General features: G+C 36.6%; 5 protein-coding genes and 1 non-coding gene across 7 annotated transcripts; 3 read left to right on the top strand and 3 right to left on the bottom strand.

Moving 5' to 3' along the window:
* The first annotated feature begins 3,548 nt into the window (after nt 1-3,548).
* LOC146529271 (DNA fragmentation factor subunit alpha-like) lies at nt 3,549-7,678 on the top strand. Of its 2 annotated transcripts, XM_085201991.1 has the most exons (3): nt 3,549-3,674; nt 3,950-4,524; nt 5,344-7,678. In XM_085201991.1, the coding sequence occupies exons 2-3, from the start codon at nt 4,046-4,048 to the stop codon at nt 5,456-5,458; spliced, it is 594 nt and encodes a 197-aa protein (XP_085058117.1). In that variant the 5' UTR covers nt 3,549-3,674; nt 3,950-4,045; the 3' UTR covers nt 5,459-7,678. The 2 variants fall into 2 exon arrangements, with proteins under 2 accessions (XP_085058117.1, XP_085058115.1); XM_085201989.1 differs by lacking the exon at nt 3,549-3,674 and having other exon boundaries at nt 3,860-4,524.
* Nucleotides 7,679-10,701: 3,023 nt separating this feature from the next.
* Ggamma1 (guanine nucleotide-binding protein subunit gamma-1) lies at nt 10,702-11,433 on the bottom strand. Its single transcript, XM_085202320.1, has 2 exons — nt 11,275-11,433; nt 10,702-11,203 (listed from the first exon to the last, which is right to left on the bottom strand). The coding sequence occupies exon 2, from the start codon at nt 11,110-11,112 to the stop codon at nt 10,900-10,902; it is 213 nt and encodes a 70-aa protein (XP_085058446.1). The 5' UTR covers nt 11,113-11,203; nt 11,275-11,433; the 3' UTR covers nt 10,702-10,899.
* Nucleotides 11,434-12,931: 1,498 nt separating this feature from the next.
* On the bottom strand, nt 12,932-13,629 carry LOC146529269 (uncharacterized). Its single transcript, XM_085201907.1, has 2 exons — nt 13,497-13,629; nt 12,932-13,299 (listed from the first exon to the last, which is right to left on the bottom strand). The coding sequence occupies exons 1-2, from the start codon at nt 13,627-13,629 to the stop codon at nt 12,932-12,934; spliced, it is 501 nt and encodes a 166-aa protein (XP_085058033.1).
* Nucleotides 13,630-13,762: 133 nt separating this feature from the next.
* On the top strand, nt 13,763-15,981 carry LOC146529268 (prefoldin subunit 3-like). Its single transcript, XM_085202222.1, has 5 exons — nt 13,763-13,900; nt 13,982-14,073; nt 14,341-14,583; nt 14,962-15,116; nt 15,597-15,981. Exons 2-5 carry the CDS (start codon nt 14,017-14,019, stop codon nt 15,679-15,681), a joined length of 540 nt encoding a protein of 179 aa, XP_085058348.1. The 5' UTR covers nt 13,763-13,900; nt 13,982-14,016; the 3' UTR covers nt 15,682-15,981.
* A 666-nt stretch (nt 15,982-16,647) lies between these two features.
* Nucleotides 16,648-20,695, top strand: Ufl1 (UFM1 specific ligase 1). Its single transcript, XM_085202216.1, has 7 exons — nt 16,648-16,807; nt 16,881-16,965; nt 17,044-18,029; nt 18,104-18,533; nt 18,974-19,432; nt 19,616-19,827; nt 20,477-20,695. The coding sequence occupies exons 2-7, from the start codon at nt 16,883-16,885 to the stop codon at nt 20,590-20,592; spliced, it is 2,286 nt and encodes a 761-aa protein (XP_085058342.1). The 5' UTR covers nt 16,648-16,807; nt 16,881-16,882; the 3' UTR covers nt 20,593-20,695.
* A 913-nt stretch (nt 20,696-21,608) lies between these two features.
* Nucleotides 21,609-21,801, bottom strand: LOC146529266 (U2 spliceosomal RNA). Its single transcript, XR_014879055.1, has one exon. It is a non-coding gene; the product is annotated as a U2 spliceosomal RNA (small nuclear RNA).
* Nucleotides 21,802-26,800: the final 4,999 nt, after the last annotated feature.

Here is a 26,800-nt window from a genome sequence, read left to right as displayed (position 1 = left end):
GTATGCTTCTGAAATTTGTTCGACTTTTATATAATTCCTTAATATCCTTTAGTCAGCCAATGAAGACCACTTTAAATAAACTTTATATATTTTTAATAGTTTTATATTAATATATTAAACTAACACACTGCAATAGTAATACATGTTGCGTACAATTAAAAAAAATAGTTTTTCTTTGTAACAATATTTATAAGAAGACTAAGTATATAAAAAGAAGTGCAAAATATCTTCAGATAGAACTAAATTGTTGCAAGAAATAACAATAACTATTATGGAGGTAGTTGCTAGCTGAGATATTTATAAGAAATGTTTCCACAGCTCATGTACTACATCTTGAAGATTTATAACTTCATATTAATATTGCTTTTAACCGACTTCTGTAAGAAAAAGAGGTTCAATCGAGGTTCAATCAATTCGACTGTTTTTTTTTTCTCCATGGACTCAGTATTTTATACTAGAGCTGGCATAAAGCGTGAATTTAATTTATCTGTCACAACCACTGCCGAAAATACGACATAGACAAGTTTAATCTTTATTGGGGCCGATATTCATTTATTATTTCAGTTGAGAGTTAAATATTAATATATGAATTACTATATCATTTTTATTTTATAAATAAAAATATATAAGTAAATTTAATTTAGATTAAACTATATGAACATACATTAAGATATTATTATGCATAAAGCCATGTGCCTAAAGTTAACCTCGTTTTATAAATATTTTTACCAAAGCGCTATACATATAGCGGTAAATATAAAGAGTTATATAATTTTATTTATTATACGACAAAATATGTTCTTAATATTAATAAATAATTTCGTAAAAGGATGTTAAAAGCTCCCTCGGTGAATATTTATTTTAGTTGAAGCCGGCTATACTCGGCGTCCTTGGCCTTCACCATAGTAAACTTTGTATTTCAGAGTGGATGTTTACAAAATTGTTAATGTAATAAAACTGCATAGAACATTTTTATGTATTTTTTGTACGTCCTAATATAATCAAAAATAAAAAAAAATCACGCTGTATCTCACACAAAGCACAAACAAGATTAAGACACTCCGTTCCCAACTTTCCGCCGAATTCTGGACGCATTGCGTGCTGAGTGGAGGAACTCAATGCCGCGTCTTGCCTCGACACCAGAGCGAAGAAAACGGAAATATAAATTTAAATTAAAATTTAATTTCCTCTAGTGGGGATCGAACCCACAACCAGTCGCGTTTACAGACACATTTATGCCCCTGCGCCACGACCGGCCTCATCTGATAAATCAAATCAAAAAATACTTTATTGCACAAAGATACATAAAGATACATGAAAATTATAGGACTTTAACATAGCGCAAGGGCGGCCTTATCACTGTAAGTGATCTCTTACAGGCAATCTTTTATTAATTATGTTAACATAATATATCTCTCCATTTTCAGTGAAATGCTATGGAAAATTATTATATAATTATTATTTAATTGTAATATGGTCATTCCCCGTTCGAGGGGATTGAACTCTCGGCCGTTTAATTACTCCTTCCAGCAGTTTACCTAATTCAAAACCAATTATAAGATAACCAAATAAAAATGTTTTAAATCTTTCAGTGTTCAATTCATTCTGTTGTGTCATTCTGTATAGAACGCATAAAAGTGCTATTTATTACACATACGAATATATATATGACTATACATATATACTTACATATGTATGTTCAAGTTTTTCAGTCAATATAGCCTTCATTTGTTCATACAAATCTCATGATTTTCATATAATAATTATAGAACTTATACTTTATGACACGTGTCACTAGATGTAGAGTACTATAAAAATAGAGCCTTACTAAGTAGACGCCTACTTAAAACTTTTTATGATATCCTTTAGTTTTTAATATAGTTACTAATAGCTTAGCTCTACGGTGCTTCATCCATGTTAATTTTATTTTATTGGATTAATATTTATTCTGCATATAAATACTTATTCACATAGTCAATCAAATATTTTTGAAAAAATATTCGTGTATTAGAAACTTAATTTACATTATATGGACAATGTAAGTAAAATCTTCTGAGAATTAATTATATATTCTATTCATACATAAATATATTATTTATAAATTTATTTGTATAATAAAACATACAATTTGAGGCCATCGTGACGCATTGACCGTAGCGTTTGGCGCTCCGTTCCCTCTGTGTACCCTGCTAGGGATACAGCGTGAAGTTATTTTAGTTTAGTTTTTTTGTGACGCATTGGACAGCGTTTATAATTGCAATAGGTTCGATGTCCACATGAGAGAGCGAATTTTTTCCTTTGTTTGTTTTTGTAAGATCTCATTTCATTCCAAATTTCATAACAAACAAATTTCATACAAGGTCGTATAAATAATAATTACCTAGATATGATGGAACTGGTGAAACAAACTAGAAATGCATATAGACGAGGCACTGAGGGTAGACAAGGGTGGAGAGAATATTGATCTCCGCCCGTCGCGCCACCATTTGACCGAACATGACCCCCAATATTGTATAGGTACATTACCTGCCTGCAAATTATTATTTTTTGTTTGTTTGTATAGTAAGTACTAATTTTTAATTATGCAGAAATACATATCTATATATATACGTAAGTACTCATTAGGCTATCTTTATTATTTTTACTTTCATGTCACGTATAAATGCTCCCATTATGTGCTTATAAATCAGTCCATAAAAAGTCTTAAAGCTCATAGCTTTTATAATTACTCGACAGCGAAATCTCGTTATGCCTTGCATAAAATAGTTAAAAATCTTATTCCAATATTCTATTTTCTAAAAAATATTAAGTAATTTGCGTAATAAAGATCCTAGTTAGCTCTTATTTATTCATAAGTATCTACTTAATTACATAATTATATCTAGTTATATAATTTTGGTCAAACAAGATTTGTAACTTACAATCTAATTGAGTTTAAAAATAATGATTACTAACAGAAATATTTACATTTTCCTTATTAGAATATTAAAATTTTTAAAGCTTTTTAAAATATAAATCTTGAGCTTAACACAGGCAGGAAGAAGAGAACGAGTCTGTAGCACTGACGTCGGTTCAGATGGTCCACACCCAATGCTGGACACAAACCAATCCCAAGGATATCTGTGATGCCGTGCCGTGGTGACCGCATCCAGCGACCTTGACCGGATCGTTGTTCCACCTGACAAGGAGCCGGCCAACTGTGCATATGAAAATATAACTTCTGAATGCAAGATGTACACTTAGATGTCGCTTTTGTTTGGTCAATTAAAATCAGCAATATTATGATTATTTTTGTATAGATTTCATTTTGTTAGCAGTGGTAACTACAGTTAATGGAAACAAAATTTATTTCATTTGTATCTTATGTAAAAATATTACTTTTAAATATTATCAAATATATTAAAATATACATAATTTGATTTACATATTTTGATTGATTTATTTATTATTATCTATAAAATTAACTATCATAATAAATCTGCAGTTTGACACGTGTAAATGTTTGCATTTATAATAATAATGCGCTATTTATGTCTCATTATAGGCAGAGAAGGCTTGCACGCAGACTCGAAAACTATAACTCTGTGGTGTGTTGTGAATTCACAGTTCACACACTACAGCCGTACAGCCTCACATTCAGTATCTCACTTGCGACAGACGCAGTCGTCTCGCCGGTAATGTTTTGATTTCCGTGTTTATAAATAAGTACTTATAATAACATTACTGTAAAGTTTATTGGAATTATCTATATAGAATTACAGTCACAGTGATATATTTTGTTTTATTATAAGCATTATTTTGCGAATTAAATATTTACTGCAATACATTACATTCTATGTTTTCTAGTATGGCAATTATCGTAGACTAGACGTCAAAATTTAAATAAGATAATTTATTCCTTCACTTTTTCATTAAAACGTAGTAGTAAACCGATTTTCTTTATTTTCAGTTAAAAATAAGATAAACCAAGTTTTATAAAATATTCGGCTTAATCTGTTTACCTATATTACATTAAGATCTAATTAATATTACCCTATAAAATACCATGGAGGATGATATTAATAAGCCATATAAAATATGTGATCTAAATCGTGAAAAGAAAAAAGGCATTGTAGCCTCGTCATTAGAAGATTTGGTAACTAAAGTGCCGGATAAGTTGGGTTTACCATCTGAAAATTTGACTGTTGTTCTCGAGTGTGACGGTACTGAAGTAGACGACGAGGAATATTTTTCAACGCTCGAACCAGATACTTCTCTGATGATCTTGCATGGAAATGAAAAATGGGCACCAAACATGCCAAAATGCCAAGTTTCACTAGATCAGACTGATGATGTAACTTTGGGAGACAAGGCCCAAGTGGCAAATCTGGTTGGAAGATTGCAACACAACTTGTGTCATATTTCACTACTAGGTGGTCAAGACTTAGAACTCTTATCAGACATGGATCCTGATAGTTTAGCTGATATTGTAACTGACAGAGATAACAGAATAATACTTGAACATATTAAGGAAGCTTCTGGAAGGTAATATTTATTGTTTCTATATATTGTATATTTGTATTCCTATTTATATACATAATAAGACTAATTCGCACTACAGAGCTGATCTCAATAAGCTTTTGGTTTTGTGTCTTCTATTTATTCCGGCCTTGTCTCATTTCGATACCAATAACTTTCAAAGAATAATTTATTAAAGCAAGATTGTTGTCGTCACAACTTCTATCTATGTGAAGACTATACTCACTTTTACTGTGCTTACTTAATTACTGGTCAGTTGTCTACCTATAGTTGTAAACCATATTTTTTTGAGAATAAGGGATGTGGGAACTTGAATAATAATAAATGACACTTATTAATTACTTTCCATCAGGGGAAATTGTTAACTTTTGATAGTGATAATTTGGGTATCTTAATTGGAAAGAATAACTATGACAGCTAATTCTTTATTAAAACTAAAATAATACTTCATAGAGAATGATGAAAAACTACTGAAGCATAATTGCATTTGCTCACTCTGGTAATGAAGACAATAGGTGGCATTGAGTTCAGCTACTTAAGAACACAATATCTCGAAAATAAAACAGAAATTGGGGGAAGAAGTGTTTTAAGTCTTAACATTAGGTTTTTTCCCCATACTATATGTAGGTGTATTGGATTGATTGATTGCTTATTTTATAGCAAATATGTATATTTTATCTTGATTCTTTAATATAACAATAACATTGCAAGATGAGTAGTGGAACATTCTTGTTAAGGAAATGTAAATAATTCAGTCAATATACTGAAATTAAAACTAAATATAATAGAAACATCACAATATATTGTTTTAATTACATATTTCAGAATATTACTAGAGAAGCGTCAAGCACAAGATGCTATGGAATTACTCAAATTATATCATCAAAGTGTTGCAAATGGAACTGAAGATGTTTCCCCCCCAAGCCAAGAGAGAGTGTAAAGTAAAAACCAAAACCTTTTGCATCCTAACTTAAACCTCAATCATTTATTTATGGGGATGGTACATCTCAAAAGTTTACAAAAATGCTGAATTGTTTTATAAATCATTTATTTAAAGTAGTCTTCATCATTATTCAACAGCATTTTAAATTATATAAATATTAATGATTACATACATTTTATCCCATATGAGTTTAATTAATTAATCAATGACATTCTATTTGTAAATAAACATCATAAAAGTTACACAAATGTGCTGAGTTGTTTTATAAATCATTTATTCAAAATATTATTTTTTTTTAATTTAATTCCAACAGTGTTTTAAATTATAAGAATATTTAACATTCATAGAAATATACTATAAAGACACCAATTGAAAGAGGCCTTTTGTAAGGAAATACTGGATTTGTATATTATTTAATTTATTATTAATTATATTAAATGAACATAAAATGTGTATATTATAGTTGATATGCTTATCCAGGTAGATTTACATATGTTTGTAATAATATTTAATTTTAATAGAATGAATTAGTAATTTATTGAGGAAGTAGTGGCACAGTATGTGACTGTAAACATAATGTTTATGGGTTCATCTCTCTCTCTGATAGCAAGATAAAGCGCGACACTGAGTTCTGCCACTCAAACATGCAATGTTTCCAAATTTACTCGGAATTAGGGAACCTAATCCTAATCTGTCTACCCTACTGCATGCGGGACACAGCATTAAACAAACACAAATTATCAATTGTTTAAGGTTGCCAGGTAAATGTAATTTTGGTGAATACCATACAATACCCGTAAGTTAAGCAACTAACTGTTGGATATAGTTATTAGTAAAGTGTAAGAATCTAATCTTATGAATATGAGCTAAAATGAATGAATAATAATAAAGTCTAATAAATAGAATTAGTATACCATTAGAGTAAACACAATTCTCTCAAGTGTTTTTTTGGAAATTTTGTAGATTGCTTTTCTTAACTAAAAATTTATAAAGTACAGTGAACTATCAAAAATAAAAAATCTTAATAAGTATGTTTTTTCTTTTGAGAATAATTGTCAGATATAAAGAAATAGTTTTTTGTATTGCATAACATAATAATTTTACTGTTTTAGTAGGTTTTTATTATGGTATGCTAAGAATTTAAATATAAAAACTAATAAAATCATGTAAGAATTGATATATTATATTTAATGTATAATGTAATGTATGGGACAATAGATTGCTAGAAACTAAGCCTTGCTACTTGATATTATGATTTTTAGTTCATTTTACTTATTTGTAAACTTTTGAGAGACAAAAATTGCTACAAGGTTGATACTCAACATCAATTTAAAAGACTGATAGTTGGTAATCTTATTTTTTTTATATAGTTTTATCCCTAGAATAAGAATAATTCATTTAATTCCAAAATTTGCTCAACATTTACAAATATTACATAAGTTTACCTAATTTTAACTCCACTGCCGTGAATACAATTTACCAGTCTCCCATTGCTCACTATAGCTTAGAGTGGAATAGGAATTGTTATGAATGGGGTAATGTGATAAAATAATACTGTTTACATATTGTTTTTAAATACATAACACAATTTTGTTGCACCTCTGCTTTTACTAAAATTTAATAAACATCTTTGCAACTATGACTATTGGATTTCCAAGAATATTATATGCATCACAAAACAAAGCACTTTAAAAATGAATAATGCACTGCAAAATTCTATTGTGTCAATGATATTCTATAAAAAATATGCATAATTATGTCCATTTTGAGCACATTCAAATAATTGATGTAAATTTAGTGTAAGCATATTATTGTAACACTTATTCAATATTGTTTCTTGTATGTAGTTATATTTGTGTTAGGTAATTTTAGCATAATTATTTCTACATAATGCTATAAATATTAATTTTAAATAAGATATAGTCAACCTCAAACACCAAATATTACTGATATCTTATAATGTATAAGTTAAATTAATTAAATAATGAAGTATTCTATTTGTAACAAACATTATAATCGAATCACTTTTCTACTGGCTGATATTGAAAAATAATTTTGGTGCATATAGTTGTAGACAAAATACATAAAGGCTGTACACATAGTCAAATATTATACCCAAATGTAAAACAATTCCACGCTTGAGCCTAAATATGGAATTGAAATTTGTGGTTCCATTACTTCCTGTGTTACTGTGCACAAATAAAGCATTAAGCCAAATGTGTTTGTTTATATTTTTTATTTAATACCTAGATATAATAAAATATTAATTAAATAATACAACTATTTGGCATAGTCGGTTAGCATCCATGACCTGCTCAGATAAAACAAAATGCAGCAATAATTACTGCCAATAAACAACCAGCTCCTTGAATTTTGGCTCTTTAGTTTACCTAAAAATACAAAAATAATAATATCTATAGTAGTTTCACATTAAGTTCCAGTAACTACTAAAATCAGAGAAGTTGTTTTAGGTAGAATTTTGTTCTTTTTTATCAGTGCCTTGTTTATAATTATATGAAAATATCAATGTAATTTTGTGTAACAAATCTATAGTGTTGCTGCAAGAGGAATTTAGTGCGGTACTCCAGTTTGAGGCACCTTTAATTGTTCATTAACACTAAATTCCAATCCAAGCTCCAGTCTACTTAACCATATTTGACATAGTTCTGTTACTGCTGTGTTTAAAATATTTTCTAGAAATAATAGTTCTAGAGGTTGAGATTCTACTTCTATTTTATGCACTCAGATAATCTATATATATAAAATCGAAAGGTCACTCACTCATCACAAAATCTCAGAAACTACATGTGCTAGGAATCTCAAATTTTGCATAGGAGTTACTTATAGGACGTAGGTGCTCGCTAAGACGGGAATTTCCAATATTCCACCCCTAAAGGGTTGTTTTTAGGGTTGGTAGTTTGTATGAAACTTCGTTACTATAAGCGCTAGGAGTCTTAAATGTTCTATGGACGTCACTTATAGGACGTAAGTACACACGGAGACGGGAATTTCCAATATTCCACCCCTAAAGGGTTGTTTTTAGGATGGGTAGTTTGCATGAAACTTCGTTACTATAAGCGCTAGGAGTCTTAAATGTTCTATGGACGTCACTTATAGGACGTAAGTACACACGGAGATGGGAATTTCCAATATTCTACCCCTAAAGGGTTGTTTTTAGGGTTGATTGTTTGCATGAAACTTCGTTACTATAAGCGCTAGGAGTCTTAAATTTTGCATGAGCGTTACTTATAGGAAGTAGTTGTTAACTAAGACGAGATTTTGCTAAATTTGATACCTAAGCATGTAGTTTTGGGGTTGATATTGTATATGCAATTTCGTAATTACAAGCGCTGGTCAAAAGTCTCAAATTTTACATACGAATTATTTTAGTGTCTACTTGCCACCCTAGATGGAATTTTGTCATGGATTTTGAAACAAGTTTTTTTTTAATTCGACCCCTAAGGGTGTGTTTTTCGGGATATAAGTTATAACATCTATTAACTATATAATGTATTTCATATTCTACATATAATTAAAGGATATAAAAGCGCAATCTGCACATGAAAAATATAGGCCTTCGTGGTGCAGGGGCACAAGGGTGTGGATTCGATTTCCACTCGAGGTAATAATGCATTATTGTACATTAATATTTTTATTTTTTCGCTCTAGCAGCAATTCAAAAGCCAGGCGTGAAGTTCGGCCACCGAACACGCAATGCCTCGAAAAATTTAGTGGAAAGTGGGGAAAGGAGTGTCTCAACGCTCGGTTCCCTTTGCCTATACTCTGTGCGGGATACAGCGTGATGCTGAAAAAAGAAAGATAAAGAGACCAGTCGTGGTGCAGAAGCACAAAAGTGTTATAGTAAATGCGACTGATTGTAGGTTTTATGTCTACTCGAGGAAATGAAATATTTATTTAAATTTATATTTTCATTTCTTCGCTCTGGTGTCGAGGCAAAGCGTGACGTTGAGTTCCACCACTTAATACGCAATGCCTCCAGAAATCGGCGGAAAATGTGGAACGGAGTATCTTAGCTCTAGATTCCTTCTGCCCACCCCACTGTGTGCTGGATACAGCGTGAAGTTGATTATAAAGATATAAAAACTTAAGAATTAGGTCAATTAATATATCGATAATATAGGCTTAAAACTACTTAGTAGAATTTTTGTGTTTGTGTTTGTGAAAATGACTGACTTAATAGAATTTTTGGTATGATGGATGCTGGCAAAACCAAAGTGTGAAGCCTTTTACAGAATATTGGATCCTCACCGATTCAAATGATTCTATGCAAACATATGGTTCCAAATGATACTGGGGCGCGTGCCTCGAGATGAGAACAGTACTTCATATGAGGCCGATCTTGGGATCTTTACATTACCAATCGGTGTCTTGACGTAAAGTAATGTCTCGCTCTGCCGGTGACTCCCAGTGTCTTTGATACCAACTTGCTCTTGCTTTCCGTATGATCGCGATACTAATTGATAGTTACTCGAAACATTAAGGCCCAACATGTTGATACTGGGAGTAAGTGAGAATAACATTTTTTTTGTTTAAATTAATAATGCTCTATAACAAAAATGTATATAAAAGTGATAAGAGCCCTATCAGGAACTAATCCCTGTCAAGGCCAGTTATTTCATCTTTAAGTCTGTTTATGCAATTGTAAATTATTTGTATAGTTCAAATTAATACTTATATTTCTTTTTAACATATGGTGAAAGTAAATAAAAATAAAAAATCCATATTGCAAAGCGCTCTAAAAAAATCGTTAATATATGTATGTATTTACAAAAAAATACTTATAACCGATCTTAAATAGTAGGTAATGTAGGTTGCATTCTTTTAAGCCGTCAAACTTTCAAAATTCTTATAACAATTACGTTCATATTAGAAATCACTAAGTGCGCTGCAAACATGAAATATTAGAACATAAAGTAATTCAGTATATTAAATAAATAATTGTGTAGTTCAAACGGGCGAAGCCGCGGGCGGGCCGCTAGTCTATATATATAAAATCGAAAGGTCACTCACTCATCACAGGTGGGGTATTAAATTAGGTGTATAAATATATATATATCTTTCATAACACCATGCCTGCTCTTTTAAATTGATTCCTCTAAGATTAAATTGCCTGGAAGAGGTCACTTTTAGTGATAAGGCTGCCATTTGATATATTTTTTGTACAAATTTATTTGTTGAATATGTATTTTTTCTGGTACAAAATAAATAAAAAAACTATGTAGAGAAGTTTACTTTAATAAATACAGATAGTGTGGGGACTTAAAAATATTACATTTATGAGAACATAATATAAATGTAGTGTTAGCAAATACAGTTTATTATATTATGTTGTTATAATAAAATATAAATTTCACATGTTACAAATAAGATCCTGTGCTTCAATTACCACAAAAATAACGCCAATATCATGTTTTAGTTTAAAGAACAGTGCAAGAACTTTTCTCCCTGAAAGGATTTACTTTTTGACTTGAAAAGCCGACAAGCAAACAATCTTCTTGTTCGTGTTCATTTATATATCGTACAATATCTGCCACAGCTACAGAAACAGGAATACGCATTATCGCGGCTTCCCTTCGAAGTTGCTCAGTAACAGCTCGTTGCTGTTGTAAAGTTGATACCATCATATCCATTACGGCAGTGTCTGATAGGCCTATGTTGAAGGCTAAAAGAACAACGGAGTCCGTGCAAAATAGGGCGTAGCCTCAAAAGATGCTTTGGAACCTGAAAACAAAGCAGTTGTCATAAAATATATATATATATAATAATATTGTTAATTTTAATAATATACTTACACACAAGTAGCGAATATATTACTAAGTAATTAACTATTTATGTAGTAATTTCGAGGAGATAAAAGCACGAAGACAACCAATTTTGACAAACCGATTAGTAATATGCACAGAATACAAATATGAAATATCCAAAGGTAATATGTACGACCATAGATATTAAAAACTCTTGAGCTAGACCTCAAGATTTATACCGTAATCGGTATAAAAATTACATATAGGTGCCGTTAAAATAAAATAATTTATTTAGAATTTAGAATAAAATAAAGAAAGAAGAATAAAATAATTTATTTATTATTTAAAAAGTGTAAATCAGAGTTTAGTACCCAGATGTGCGTGTAGATAACCTATTGAAAGTTAAAAATATACTACTAACTGAAATGTTTATGCATTATAATTATATATATGGGTCATACACAAATCGCGACCTAAATGTGTACGAAAAAAAAAAGTGAAATATTTGTTCAAAATCACTTTCATTTAATTCTTATAGATTAGTCTAATACAGAAAAAATATGAGACCAGATCATTATTGGTTTTCGAGAAAGATATTCGACGCATAATTTTTTTGATTTGATTTTTAATATTTTATACATAACAGTAGCAACTTTAATCGGTAATAACTGCAGAAATATTAACTGTGTCGCAGTTATTAGCTTTCGCCTCGCAGCCGGTGAAGCTAATATGTAAATCATCTGCTGGTGATGATGATCAATGTCGATCAATATTTTGTTTTATAGATATAATGGCACATTATTAGTTAATAATAGCATCTTGTTTAGCTCTGCTTGCCTCACGTCTCCGTTTGTTCTTCTCTTCATTGCTTTAGTGCACCCCAGATCTATTTGAATAGGGCAATGTGGCTTGAACAATGTAAAAAAGGTAGCTAAGATAAGATTTCGTTATTTAAAGTAAGAGAAAATATGTCAACAGAAAAGATTTTCCAATCGAAAATCAGCAATGGTCTTTAGTTTTCAAGGATAGAGAAATGGCAAGTGAGATTTCAAAAATACTCCTTTAAATCCATTGTGCCTATATAATTACAAATATAAGTAGCACATACTTACCAAAATACACTAAAAATAGGAAAGATGCATTGATCTTTTACAAAATGAATAAAATACACGATTCATTTTATTGGAATATAAAAATATACATCCGTCTTGCGTAAGCAAATTATAGCCGTCTAATATTACCAAATTAAAAGATATTATATTTAAGGTAACTTTAGTAGAAATTTTTTAAATGCAGATTTTTTAGATCACAGAAAAGAGTCAGATACGTGTAACAGCTAGTTTATTAGAAATTATAGTAAAAAGGCTGAAGCACATTTTGGAAATTATCATTAAAAAATCAACTCAAGTATATTCTACGCTGAAAATATGTGTGATGTAATAACTTGAATTACAAATTTTTGAAACTATGAACTACGAATCTGAACAGCCCACAGAAGGGGACAAATGATGGAATTTGAATTTTTTTCTTTACATTGTTTTTTAATTTTGATGTGTAGACTATCCACTTATCATAAGGGGATAGGCATAGTTAGATTTAGAATGAAAAATCGTTCTATTTTCTTTTATTTGTTATAGCTATCGTAATATAACACTCATATGAGTATGACCTATATATATATATTTTTTCCCTAGCCTATATCATCTCATTGTTGGGCAAAGGCCTCTCTCCACTTCTTCCATTCCGGTCTATTTAGCGCTATTGAGCACCAGTCAGGCCTATAATGGTCCAGCTCGTCCCGCCTTCTCCGTTTTGGTCTGCCAATTCTCCTTTTAGCGCTCGGAATCCATCTGGTAGATGATTTCGCCCAAGACTCTTCAGGCATGCGGCAGACGTGTCCGGCCCAGTCCCATTTCAGCATAGCGGCTTTCATGCCCACGTCAGTGATTTTTGTGCGAGAGCGCAGTTGAGTGTTTCGGATTTTATCCTTTAATTTGACACTTAAAATACTGCGCTCCTTCGCACGTTGCAAACCTTGAGAGCGGACTTTTGTGAGTTCGTCAAAGACCAAGTCTGGGCACCATTATTTTTAAATTTGCATTTAAATAACATTTCATTATAAACAATAAAACAACGTCCTACATAAACAGTTTCAGTTTTTCCTAAATAAAATTTCTCTGCTCCTTCTTCTTTCATTTTACGTTACGGGTACGGTATAAAATTACGATACCGAACCGTTTATTTTATACTCTTATTATTGTTACATTTACACACTTGCCGAGGCTTGCCAAGCGTCCACCAACACAAGCTTGTGAACTGTGCTTTGGCTTGTAAGTTGCGGGAGCTTATATGATGTCGTTGCTGATCCGGATCGGAGTTGCTTTTTAAAAGTAGATCAGCCATTTGCGACTTGTTCCCACTTTGGTGCCGGGTGTATATTCACTGAATACGCAACACAGTTGGAGAGTGGGAACTGGGAACACTCACTCGCAAGCGTGTGATCTGCATTCAAGCGTTTCAAGGATTGGAGCCGAGCCATTACAAGTGTGTGAACGTAGTATAAAAATTACTTGTTAAGTATTATCTGTAATAAAATACTCTTTGGCTGTCATTTTACTGCTAAATTTGTCAATTTTTGTTTTTTTCAATTTTGCGGTAGTATCTACAATATTAGGTCGGTATTGGGTTTCTTTATTTATATTTAATAAATAGATGTTTTATGCTTCATTCATAAATAATTTATTCATTTTTACAGTTATATTAATTTAATACATCGCAAGATCTCTTAAAATGGAAGGAGATGGGACAGAGAAATCTTATTCAGGAATACCTGAAGCTGTATTTGTTGTACGTATAATTTAATGTTAAGAATAAAATAAAATGTAATTAAAAATAAAATAGGAAATCTAATATTGATTGCAAACATACATATTTCATTTACTAGTATATCTTTAACTTTTTTTAATAGGTTACTTGCACACACCTGTACACTAAAACCTAAATTTACTCCTTATAAATAATGTCAAAATCATTTTAATTACGTATTTCTACTAAAATAAACAAAAAGAACCATGTACTTGTATAACTTTTTATTTTGCACCACATTTGATTTAGGATAATGTTGATGAATTTATGAATTTGCCTGAAAATTCTGGAGGTGTTGAAAAAGTATTAAGAAGATTGGATGAGCAACATGGAAAATATAAATTTATGGAATATACATTAAATACTAAAAGGAGGCGTCTGCGACAACAAATACCCGATTTAGCGAGGTCGCTGGAAGTAGTAGAAAAATTAAAGACCCAAAAGGAAGGCATAGATACACAATTTGTACTAAGTGACCAAGTGTTTTTGAAGGTATAATTTTTTTTGTGAATGTGATTGAAATTATATGTTCCATCCCTCCTATGGGGATGAATTATTTTCATTTCCTCTCTAGCAACAAGACAAACATGGGTGACTTTAAACACACCTGGTTGTGAGCTTGATGGAATGAAATATTTATTTCCCCACTCAATGGAATGAAATATTTATTTAGATTTATATTTTCATTTATTCTTTCTGGTCTTGAGGTAAAGCACATCATTGAGTTCTGCCACTCCACAAAATGCCTAAATGCCTCCAGAATTCGGCGGGAGGTGGGGAATGTGGGGGTGCCTACCCTGCTATAAGCAATTTTTTTTTTATTTTTATATATATTTATTGTAATAACATCAATAAATTTTTAATTGACAGGCTAATATCATGCCAACAAAAACTGTATGTTTATGGCTTGGCGCTAATGTTATGCTGGAATACTCTCTAGAAGATGCAGAGAACTTATTGACAACAAATATGGCAACAGCTAAAAAGAATTTGTCTTGTGTAGAACATGATTTGGATTTCCTTAGGTACTTTATATATAAATTTTGCTTATTAAATTTATTTTACGACATTTACCTGACTAAACTAAACAGTTGCCAGTTCCACAAAACTAAACAGTTGCAAGTTCAGAGGTATGAAGTGTTTTCATTTCTGGTAACAAGACAAAGCATAGTGTTGAGATCTCTTACAATTCAACAGATAATGTCTCTTAAACTGGGCTTCCCATGGGAAATGTAATGCATATACAAAATATAGCATAAGGCTTAAAAAAAAATTATGAAATCAATATCTGGAGCTATCATGTAATATGGACCATGATGCAATGAAGTTTTAATTCTTGTTTCTCATTGCTTTATAACAAGAAAGTGCACTTTCTCATTTTGAAAATTTTTGCTGTTATTGCACCCTCAAGCAGCTTCTAACTACAAACATATTAGCTCATATGTCCCTTATAATTTTAAATAAACACTATAAAGTTACTAAAACTATTATTTACATTTTTTAAGGGATCAATGGACAACAACTGAAGTTAATATGGCTAGAGTGTATAACTGGGATGTAAAGAGACGTCAGGCTGCAAAGGCAGTTTAGTTAATATTATTTTTGTATAATTAGTTTTTCAAAAAAACCTTAATTATGTACACATATTTATATATTATATGAAAATATATTAACACCTGAGTATGTTCTTCATTTTGTTAGCTGTTTTGTGTATTGAAATTTGTGTTTAAAATGCTTTTTGTAATGTAACAAGGAAGTGATGAAAATAAAATTCACAATGTGGCTTTTATCAGTGAGAATATTACTAACAAATCTTTTAGATTTTATCTTGGATTTCGTCCTTTCTTCTTTTAAATACTGATTACACAAAAATAAAAATTGATAGTTAAATGGTTTTTATTTATAAAATAGTATAAGGCCCCTTTTAAGACCATGTATATATAAAATTTTAGCTTTTGTATGATTAAATTATAATAAAAAAAAGAAAAATGCGAGAAAATTAATTGACATCTTAGTTGGCAAGGTTGGAATCTCATTTAGGTGAATGATTTTTATAAATATCCTAAAACTGATTGAAATTAATAGTTTAATAGATAGGGAAAACGGGGAAAAAGGGAAAAAAATAATTTTTAGATTATGTTGATTTCGTAAAAAATATTAAATTGTTCTGTCCATTCAAAAACTTTTTATATCGTATTAATTATTTATGTAATAATCGTAATGTGAAATACTCCATTTCTTCCTTCCTGAATATTCGCATGCCATATCGGAATAATAATACTGTATAAGGAAAAGCCAATTATTCTTCGATAAATGCGATTATAATAAACGATAATTTGGTTATGGACATTAATGATAAAAATATTTTTTTTTTAAATAAAGGGGGAAATTCTTAATTTTGTCAATTAAGGAATGTCTCTAAATATTTACGGTATTGTATTCGATTTTGATATGATTAGCAAAGTAAATTGGTTAACCGTATTCCGTACCAATATCCAGCCCACCACTATATATTGGTAGTGAAGCGTCATTTGTCCCTTTGGGTATTTACCCAAATGCACAACACATTTGTGTTCTGTGCTTTTGTCAAAATGACATTAATAAGTCATAACATCCTTAAAGTTAAACTCTAAAAGTGACACGTCGTATAATATATTATTATACTTAAAAAGTAAGAAAATATAATCATTAGTCCAAGCTATTAGTATTGTAACTGGTAAGTTTAACGTTATCTCTTATATAATAATAAAAATTACTTTATATATACCTTCATTGCAAATCCTTTCCAGAAATGGCACCGTCAACAGATTGGGATGAAATCAAGCGTTTAGCAGCTGACTTTCAAAAAGCTCAACTAAGTTCGACTTCACAAAGGTTGGTAAATATTATATTGAGGAAGATTTGTTATTATAACCCATATTCGGTTTTGTAACACATTGAAATAATTTTCAGATTGTCAGAAAGAAATTGTGTAGAAATTGTATCAAAATTAATAGAATTAAAATTATTAGACGTCATCTTCACAAATGATGGGAAGGAATATCTAACTCCACAGCAACTTATAAAGGAAATGAAAGATGAATTATATGTAAGAGGAGGAAGGGTAAATACTGTAGACTTGGCAAAGGAGCTTAATGTGGATTTAAATCATATAATTGTCCATGTAGCTGAAATATTAAAAGGAAAAGATGTGCAATTAGTTTCAGGATCTTTAATTGCCAACTATTATTTGGAAAAAATTGCTAGAGAAATTAATGAAAAACTTCAACTACAAGGACAAATTACCGTCGGAGACCTGATATTGCAATATGACTTACCAGCAGATCTACTACAACATGCCATTATGGAAAAAAATCTTGGTAAGATTATCAATGGGAACCAAGATCCTTATGACCCAAGGATATTTTATACTGCAGAGTATATTATGAGAATGAAAGCAAAAATTAGAGGAGCTTTAATGGGTCTGCTTAAACCTACACCTGTAAGCTTAATAATTTCTCATTGTAACATAGGTGAAAGATTATTTATGTATCTTTTTGATAAATTAAATGCACCAGGCGTTCTCACTGGACGTCAAGCTGGAGCTCAATATGTACCTTCATGTTACACAAAGTCCCAAAATGAGTGGGTTCTAAGCTTTTACAAACAAAATAATTATTTGGAGTATGATGCTTTAACAAGATTAGGCATATCTGATCCTAAGGGCTATGTAAGAAGAGTTCTGGCTAATGAAGAAATGACATTTTTAAGTAGCTGTGTTATAGGTGCCCAAATAAAACAACAACTAGAGACAGCACTGGAGGAATGCATTTCTTCAAAAAGTTATTTAGATGTAGTATCATTGCTTCCTTCAGTTTTGTCAGAACAGGATATAGACAACATACTTGAACCTCTTTTGAAAAATAATTCAAAAACTATAATTTTATTTGAAAAAACAGGTGAATATAATTTTTTTAAATAATTTTCTACTTATTTGAATTCTTTTTTAATTAAATGTTATTAATAATTTCAGTGTTTAGTAATCATTTTGTTGAAAATTTGAAACAAATGTGCATACCAATTACACAAAACAATGCAGAAAATGTTGTAAAATCTGGGAAATATCAGCAGTTCTATTTAGAAAAGCAGCTTATAAAGTCTGAAGCTCAACAACAACATGTTGATCATAAAGCAGAAAAACGTGAAGAAAGACGAAAAAAGGCAAGTTCCGGCAAAGGAGGTGGTGGTACCCAAGGCCGAGAAACAAAAACAAAGGCAGTAAAAAAACATGTGAGATCTAAACATGTAACACACGACTCAGACTCTGATGACGGAAGTTCTAAGAGAGTGCAACTAAACTTGGAAATTGTGAGTGTTGATGATGTTGAAAATATTATAAAAGAGACTTTAGAAAATGAAGGTCTTGATGACTTATTAACTCAAATAGCAGAATATCTACAAGTGTAAGTATTCATGTTTTATATATTATACTTGGAAATAAGATAAAAAAATATATTAAACTTCTATTAAAATTGTAATTAGGTTGTTTTTGCTAGATATTTTATTTTATATGTTTTCATTTGCAATCATTGCCTAAATACCCTTAATGGTGATAAAATAATATTGAGAAGCTTTATAGACTTATTGAATCACCACTGTGGGTAGTGGAATAATCTATAACTACACAACTAGAAACATAATGGTTATGGGTTCAATTCTCACTTGGGGAACTGTATTATGTTTAATTCTCTGTTTTAGTAAAATATATAAAATTAGAGATCATAGTGTGAAAATTACATTGTTACTGCTACATATGTTTGAATAAAACATATAATATAGTAATATTTTGTGGTTTTTTATTTTTGCTATAGCTTTTAAAATAATATCTTTACATTATTAACAGAAACTTAAATCAATTAGCATTAAATACAGCAAAGGAACTTGCAGAGAAGTTAGTACAAGATGCAAATCAAAACAAAAAGCAATCTCATTCATCTGCACAGGATAGAATTAATGTTCTTGTTAATGACATGAAACTGTATGAGAAAGGATTAAAATTATTCCCAAGTGAACAACAGCCACAATTTGTAAAGTATTTGCTAAAGTCAGTTGGAGGTGATATATTATCAGAGTTTTGCAAGTATGCAGCCAACCAGTGTAACTTATCAGTGCAAGTTGATGTATTATCATTGGAGCAAAGAAATAAAATTATTAAAGATCTATCCGAGGAATATATGAAACCTATACAAGCTTTAAATGCATCTTTATCAGAGCAAAACATGGAGCAATTCTACCAAGCTGTAGATGTATGTCTGTCTGAATGTGGTATGATATTGAAAAAAATTGACAAAAAGAAGGACAAGTATGTATTATATATTTAGTTTATAAGTAGCTTCACTCAAAAGTCTCTGACCGTCCATGCTATATGTGGGATAAAGTGTTAACCAAAATTTTTTTTTTTATTGTAAATGTCCTAAGAAAAATAGTGTTTTATCAATAATATATTTATATTAATCTATAACTTGTTTTTTTGTATTTTTTTCAGGTTATTAATACAAAACCATAGGGAAAAACTAATATATGAATTGGAGAATTGTGAGGAACCAGCTTTAGTTCTGCACCTTGTTGTGTTAGCACTATTCACAATACTCTATCAAAGCATGTTGCACGCTTCCGGGAGACAAGTTCCAATCATCATATCTTTTATCAAGTCACAACTTAAGGAAGACCACTTTGAAAAGCTTGAAAAATATCATGGTAATATAATGTTGGTAATGGTATATACTGACGTTACCAAAGTCAAAGTCAAAGTCAAAGTCAAAATATCTTTATTCCATAAAAATGCTTAACATTTACTTGGACATGTCATAAAGTAGAAAAAAAATGCAAACAAAATAACCAAAAAAAAAATGTGCAATTTTGACTTCAAAAAAGCCCGTTCAAATGGTTGAGCTCATGAGAAGATACAGGCAAAGAAACTCATGGCCACTCTTTTAAATGCCAACATTTGTTACCTGTAGACTAAACTGTGAAATGGAGTGTCTCAGCACTATGTACCTCCTACCTTCCCTGCTATGTGAAGGATATATAAAAAAATATTCATTTATATGATTTTCAAGCGTTATCCATATAACACAGTTGGCATAGAGAATCTATTGTTAAGACACTTTGTTCTCTACTTTCTCTATACTCTATTGCATGTTAGTTAAATATTGTTCATCTTACCAAATCAGTGTAATAAAAATATAATTTTCTCCTGACTTTAGATTGTATCCAGAATCTTTATCTTTACAATCACAAGCTGTTGGTTTCCATCATAAAGACAATTAAATTATTTTATTAAGGTTTTTTTTACTATTTTACTACTCAAAAATATATAGTTTAATAATAGAATGTTATGTTTTAGATTTGGTAACAAGTTATTTAACTGCAATAGAAGATGAAAAGGCATCTTTAGAAGGAAAATTAAAAGAAGATATTATATTAATGAAAAACTTGGTTAGTGATGTCAAAAAATACTAAGTACAAATATGCAGTTGTGTATATGCTATAACGCTAATGTTTTTTATCAGATGTTCTATATATACATATTTATAAATTGGACAAAATATACTACTTATTAATATATAGATTTTTTATTAAATAACTGGCCGACCTCGGCGGCTTCGCTCGCTTAAACTATACAAATATTTATTAAATATATTTATGAAATTATTTTCAATTGAAGTGAATTCTAAAAAACCGTGTAACACGTGTTCACTCATAAATATTTTTATTAGTCTGAATTTCAAATTTTATAAAAATCAATAAAAAAAAATCCACACAAACTTTCACCCCTATTTCATTCCTTTAGGGTTAAAAATTTTCAAAATCCCCTAGTTGATGTCCACATTACAAAAATAAACATCTGTCCATATTTCACGTTTCTACCATCAGCGGTTACGGCTGTGCGTGCGTCAGTGGGAACATCTCCTTTTATATACACTTAATCTATATATAATAAATAAGTAAAAATGGCGCGTCTGTACATTGATTATATTTACAAAATAATAATTGAAGGGGGTTTGGGATCAGTAATAGAGCCCAAATATACAAAAAAAATGTCTGTACTCGCTAATCTCCGGAACTACTGAACGGATTTGAATGAAGCATTTTTGTGGTATAGTTATTAAGTCTAGACAACACCTAGGCTATATTTTATTTAGAAAATCTAGATAGCTGATGTGGAACCTTAACGGCCTGTCTAAACTGGAAGAGATATAAATATACTGCCTTGGGGAAAATTGAACAACATGACAAACAATTTCCACTCACATAACAAATATGAAGGTCTAGGCTCTAGGGTACCTGACATGGAACCCTAGCAGCCCATCTATAAGAGATAATTATAAATAGAGCGTCTTAGTATATATAAGTTGATCAACATAACAAGCATTTTCTGTCCATATAATAAAAATGAAGATATGGAATTGAATTGAAAATGGAGTTATATATATATATATATAACTAGCTAGCTAGCTATTATTGTTTATTTGTGTTTAATGTGGGCCGATCCCGGCGGCACTGCAATGCCGGGCCGACCCGTGACAGGAGTGGAGCGAGCCCCGAGCATCCCGTCAGATTACAAAAATCAGTTTAATATACTGGTCCCGCGGTGCGGGAACTTTCAGATATTAAGCTGAAAAGAACAGATACTACACTTTGATCTTAGCCAAAAGGCTGAGAAGCGATAAATAAATTTCAGAAAATTTTGATCGTCATTAAACCGTCGAACATCTTGCCAGCGCGATTCTGAAACAGACCGTACATGTACAGCGTCATCTGTTGAGCGAAATTGAAATGTTGCATATGTGACACACACTACATGTCCGGATCAGCCTGACTGTTACCTGCTTAGGATCAAGTACTCATCACTACCAGAAGAAGACCGGACCGAAGCAAGCTCACCCGAACCCGAGGACCACACCAAGAAGCTCTCACCTTATTTGTGACCAAATAAGGAGGAACTTCGCCCGCACTGGCCTGTGCGGAGGGGAACCCCTTCCCCTTGGACTCCCTGCCCGGACCGAGATGGGCAGAAGGGTTGTGAGGACAGTCAACTGCTGCCGCCTCCCGTGCTCATAGGAATGAGCAGCCACCAGCCGCCGCGTGCGGGGACACAAGCGTCCCCTGCTGCGGCCGCAGCCACCGCCGCAACCAGCGGCACCCGGCCCCCGCGCTCCACTGCGCTGTACGGCGTACCCGTGCAGGCAATGGACCATGGGACCACGTCGAGGGAGCCCTCTCTCTCCGCGGCGCAACCTGGCGCGCCGTGCCTCGCGGGATCGACGCCCGCACCAGCCGCCTCGCCTTCCCCAGGCCAGGCACCCAGGGCCGCACGCAGCGCCCACCGACACCAGGAGCCGAAGAAGCGCTCCCCCTCCGCGCCCCCCAGGGTGCTGGACGACGCCATGTCCCCGCAGTCATCACTGAATAGGGACATGGTAGCTTTGGCAGAACTCAAGCGCAATGGTGCGCTGAGTCGGGAGCTGATGGAGCACATGGCCATGTTCCTAAACGACCGTGCTCGAGCGTTGGACCAGACGCAGCCGCAGCCCATGTACCTGACACCGGTGCGCCGTCAGCGCACTGCAGAGTACGAAACCCCAGGCACTGGAAAGCGCCACTGCCCGGTGACCATCCAGGCCAGCCGGCCTGAATCAAGAAAACGCCCAGAGGGAGGCAGGGTCGGCAAGGACATGCCACTCCTCGTTCCTCCAACTACAGTTGCTTCCACGTCGGACCAGGCAACGGGTACCGTATCCACAGCGACCACCACTTCGAGCTCAACGTTCGCTGACGCGCTCCGGGCACCAGGCCCAAGCCGGGTGACACAGGATGCGCCAACCACTGCGACCTCTGTAACACCCAAGCCGCGCTATCCCCCGCTGATAGTGGAGAATATGCCAAATTGGGCGACCCATTTCCGGTCGCTCCACAACAAATTGGGACAAGCACCTAACGCGCGCCCCTTCGGTAGAGGGGTGCGTTTTACACCCAGCTCGGAGAATGAGTACCGCGTAATACAGCGGTACCTCTCCGAGCTCGAGAAGAGCGAGGCCATATCCTGGTTCTCCTATGCCCTCCCGGCGGAAAAAAGCAAGAAGGTAGCCATCAGGGGGCTACCCGTCACTACTACCCCGGAAGAAATAACCGATGCCCTGGCGGATCTCGGCTTCACTGCTGAATACGTGCGTCCAATTAAAGCGAGGAAGGGGAGGCCCGGGTGCATCTTCCTCGCCATCCTGAAGAACACCCCGGACTTGATACCTGGCATCTTCAGCGTGACGGAGTTGTTATTCATGCCAGGTATCAAAATAGAAGCCTGGAGGAGCAAGAGGGGCCCGGCGCAGTGTCACCGCTGCCAGGCATTCCGGCACTCCAGCCACGGGTGCCACCGGCGGCTGGCGTGCGTGAGGTGCGGCGAAGAGCACCTCGCGCGCGATTGCCCGAGGGCCCTCGATGTTCCCGCCACGTGCGCCAACTGTGGCGGCGCTCATCCCGCCAACTATTCAGCCTGCCCCCAATACAAGAGGGAGCTCCAGAACAAGAGGGCGGGCACAGTCGCCCTCACGAAAGAAGACTCCACCCGCAAACCCAGGACCTCAGCTCCCTTAGTCTCCTCCAACACGGTCGGAGCGGAGAACACAGCCGCCACCCTCATGGCCCCCGCCAACCCCGCTACGGAGAAGGGTGGCAGAAGACTCAAGAAAAGGGGAGGGAAGAGGACAAAGAGACAAAAGGCCAGCGAGCCCCTCCCTCCCCTCGCTGCCTCCTCGAAGACTACAGCCGCGGCCCCTGATGCCGCGCCCAGAACCACATCGGCCACAACCCGCCAGCCGACACACGCTATCATCGTCAGGGCCATCGACACCCTCAAGGAAGTTCTCATTGCCTTGCAGGAGGGTCGTGACCCTGTCCAATGCGTGCTAAGCGGGATGAGCAACCTTCTCCTTCACGCCTGAGGCCCCCCGCGTACTCTATTGGAACGCCGCAGGACTCCGCCGTCGCCTGCCCTTTCTCCGACACCTTCTACGCGACAACAGCGTTGACGTCGCGTTGATCAACGAGACGCACCTCCACCCAGCGCTCCCCTCCAACTTGCCGGGGTACCACGTCCTGCGGTTGGATGCGCCGGCAGAAAATCCATGGCGCGGGCTGCTGGTAGCCGTCCGCCGCAACCTCGTGTTCCACCAGCTGCCCAACCTCGACGCCCAGTCGTTCCAGTCTCTGGGCGTCGAGGTGCACATCGGCTCCAAAGCCATACGGATGTACGCAATTTACCGCCCCGGCGGAAACAACCGCCTACGAGTCAGCGAGGTGCGCCAGTTGCTCGGTAGTTCCATCCCCACACTCGCAGCCGGGGATTGGAACGCCAAGCACCCCGCCTGGAGGTGCTGGACGACGTGCACAGCAGGACGCCGCCTACATCAAGACTCCATCAGACACCAATACGAAGTGGTGGGCCCTGACGAGCTGACCCACTTCGCCTTCGCCGGCGCGCATCAGCCCACCACCATTGACCTGGTGGTGCACAAAGGCCTGGTTGAGTTCGACCTTGAGACCCTCCCCGATGCCTTCGGGTCCGACCACCTGCCTGTCCTGTTAACTCTTAGGGGCAGGCTGACTCTGGCCAGGGGCCCACCTCCCGGACGGCGGATCTCCTGGGAGAGGTTCCAGGCCAACGTCGGCGACCAGCACCTCCCTACTTCCGAGCCCATCGTCGACGCTGCGGACGTCGACCGCCTCGAGGCCAGGGTGACATCCGTCATCAAGGATGCCATGGAGGAAGCCACAACCCCCGTTTCCACCCGCTCATTGCCTCCAGTCCCTGCACACATTCGCGCCCTCATCATGAAGAAGAGGCGGGTGCGAAAGGAGTGGCAACGGTCCAGGGACCCCGCCATCAAAACCCGACTGAACCGCCTCATCGAGCGCGTCCGCGAGGCGCTCGTGGAGGCCGGCGCCGACGCCTGGGAACGCCGCATAGAGGAGGCGGACGAGGAGCAACCCTCTCTTAACCGCCTCTGCCGCCAACTAACCAAAAAAAGGCCAGCAGTGCACCCTCTGTTGCACCCTGACGGCTCTCTTCGCTATCCCGCGGCGGAGAGAGCGGAAATCCTGGCCACACACCTGGCCTCCACATTTCGGCCCAACGAGAGCGAGCGACCCGCCCACCACGCCCAGATGGAGGCCGACACCGCCCTCGCCTTAGCGTCCCCTGCACGCCCCCTGCCACCTCCTCCCTTCTTCACTCCGACGGCCGTCTCTAAGGCAATCAAGAGACTGAAGTTGAAGAAGGCGCCCGGACCCGACGGCATCACCAATGGCGCGCTCCGCCATCTCCCCCCGAGGATCGTCGCCGCACTGACCAGGCTCTTCAACGCCAGTCTACGCCTGGGATACTTCCCCCAGGCGTGGAGAAAGGGCCTGGTCATTATGCTGCCCAAGGCGAGGAAGAACCCGAGAGACCCGGACAGCTACCGACCGATCACCCTCCTCAGCGCGGTTGGAAAACTCTTCGAGAAACTGTTGCTGCCGCTCATACAGACGCACTTCCAGCCGCGCAATGAACAATTCGGGTTCCGCAGCGACCATTCTACCACGCTGCAGGTGGCCAGAGTGGTGCACTTCGCGGCCACAGCCGCCAACAAGAAGGAGAGTGCCGCGGCAGCCTTCTTAGACGTGTCGCGCGCATTCGACCGCGTGTGGCACCCGGGGTTGCTGCACAAGGTGCTACGAGCTGGCATCCCCCACCACGTCGCCACAATCCTGGCGAGCTATCTCTCCGGCAGGACGTTCTGCGTTAGGGTGGAGAGTGAGATCTCGTCCAGCCACCCTATCGCCGCAGGCGTCCCCCAAGGCAGCATTTTATCGCCCGCCCTATACGCCTTGTACACCGACGACATCCCGACGCATCAGGACGCAACTCTGGCACTCTACGCAGATGATATTGCCCTGTACACGAAGTCGATCAAACCTCATCATGCAGCCGTGAAGCTCCAGCGCGCCCTCGACCTGCTGCCGGACTGGCTGGCGGAGTGGAGGCTCGCGCTCAACATCGCCAAAACCCAAGCGATCAGCTTTGGGTCCCACCACAAACTGCCTCCTCCGCTGAGCCTGCAGGGCCAGCAGGTCCCATGGAGCAGCCGAGCCACCTATCTGGGCGTGGTGATCGACCGAAGACTAACCATGGCAGGGCAAGTCAAGAAGGCAGCCAGCGCGGCCAAAATCGCGCTCTCCCTGTTGCGTCCACTATTCCGATCAAGACTCCCTCTACGAACGAAGTTGTCGCTGTACAAGGCGTACGTCAGGCCGCACTTGTCCTACGCTGGCCCGGCGTGGTACGCGCTCATCAGCGAAACCCAGAAGAAGATCCTGCAGGTGGTCCAAAACGCTGCCCTCAGGCGCGTTACCCAGGCTCCCTACTTCGTCAGGAACGCTACCCTACAGCGTGACCTGCGGTTAGAGAGTCTGGAGGATCACATCGGCCGGCTCGCGAGCAACGCGTATCGCCGCGCCGATACTTCGGACCACCTGCACCTACGCAACATCGCCCCGCTCCACACTCGACCGCCGGATGCCGCCAAACGCCTGCCGAGGGATATCATCCCCCCCTCCCCCTCAGCCCCCGACTCCTGAGCAGCCTCCTCGGTCGCTGGTCGCCTAGCTGGGCCTCCCTTGGGGCAAC

Source organism: Heliconius melpomene, chromosome 18, assembly GCF_056956725.1.
Source record: "Heliconius melpomene rosina isolate 202511_hmr_F chromosome 18, ASM5695672v1, whole genome shotgun sequence".
Taxonomy (NCBI): Eukaryota; Metazoa; Arthropoda; class Insecta; order Lepidoptera; family Nymphalidae; genus Heliconius; species Heliconius melpomene.
The sequence above is the reverse complement of the archived record's forward strand: the minus strand, read 5'-3'. Positions and strand labels throughout refer to the sequence as shown.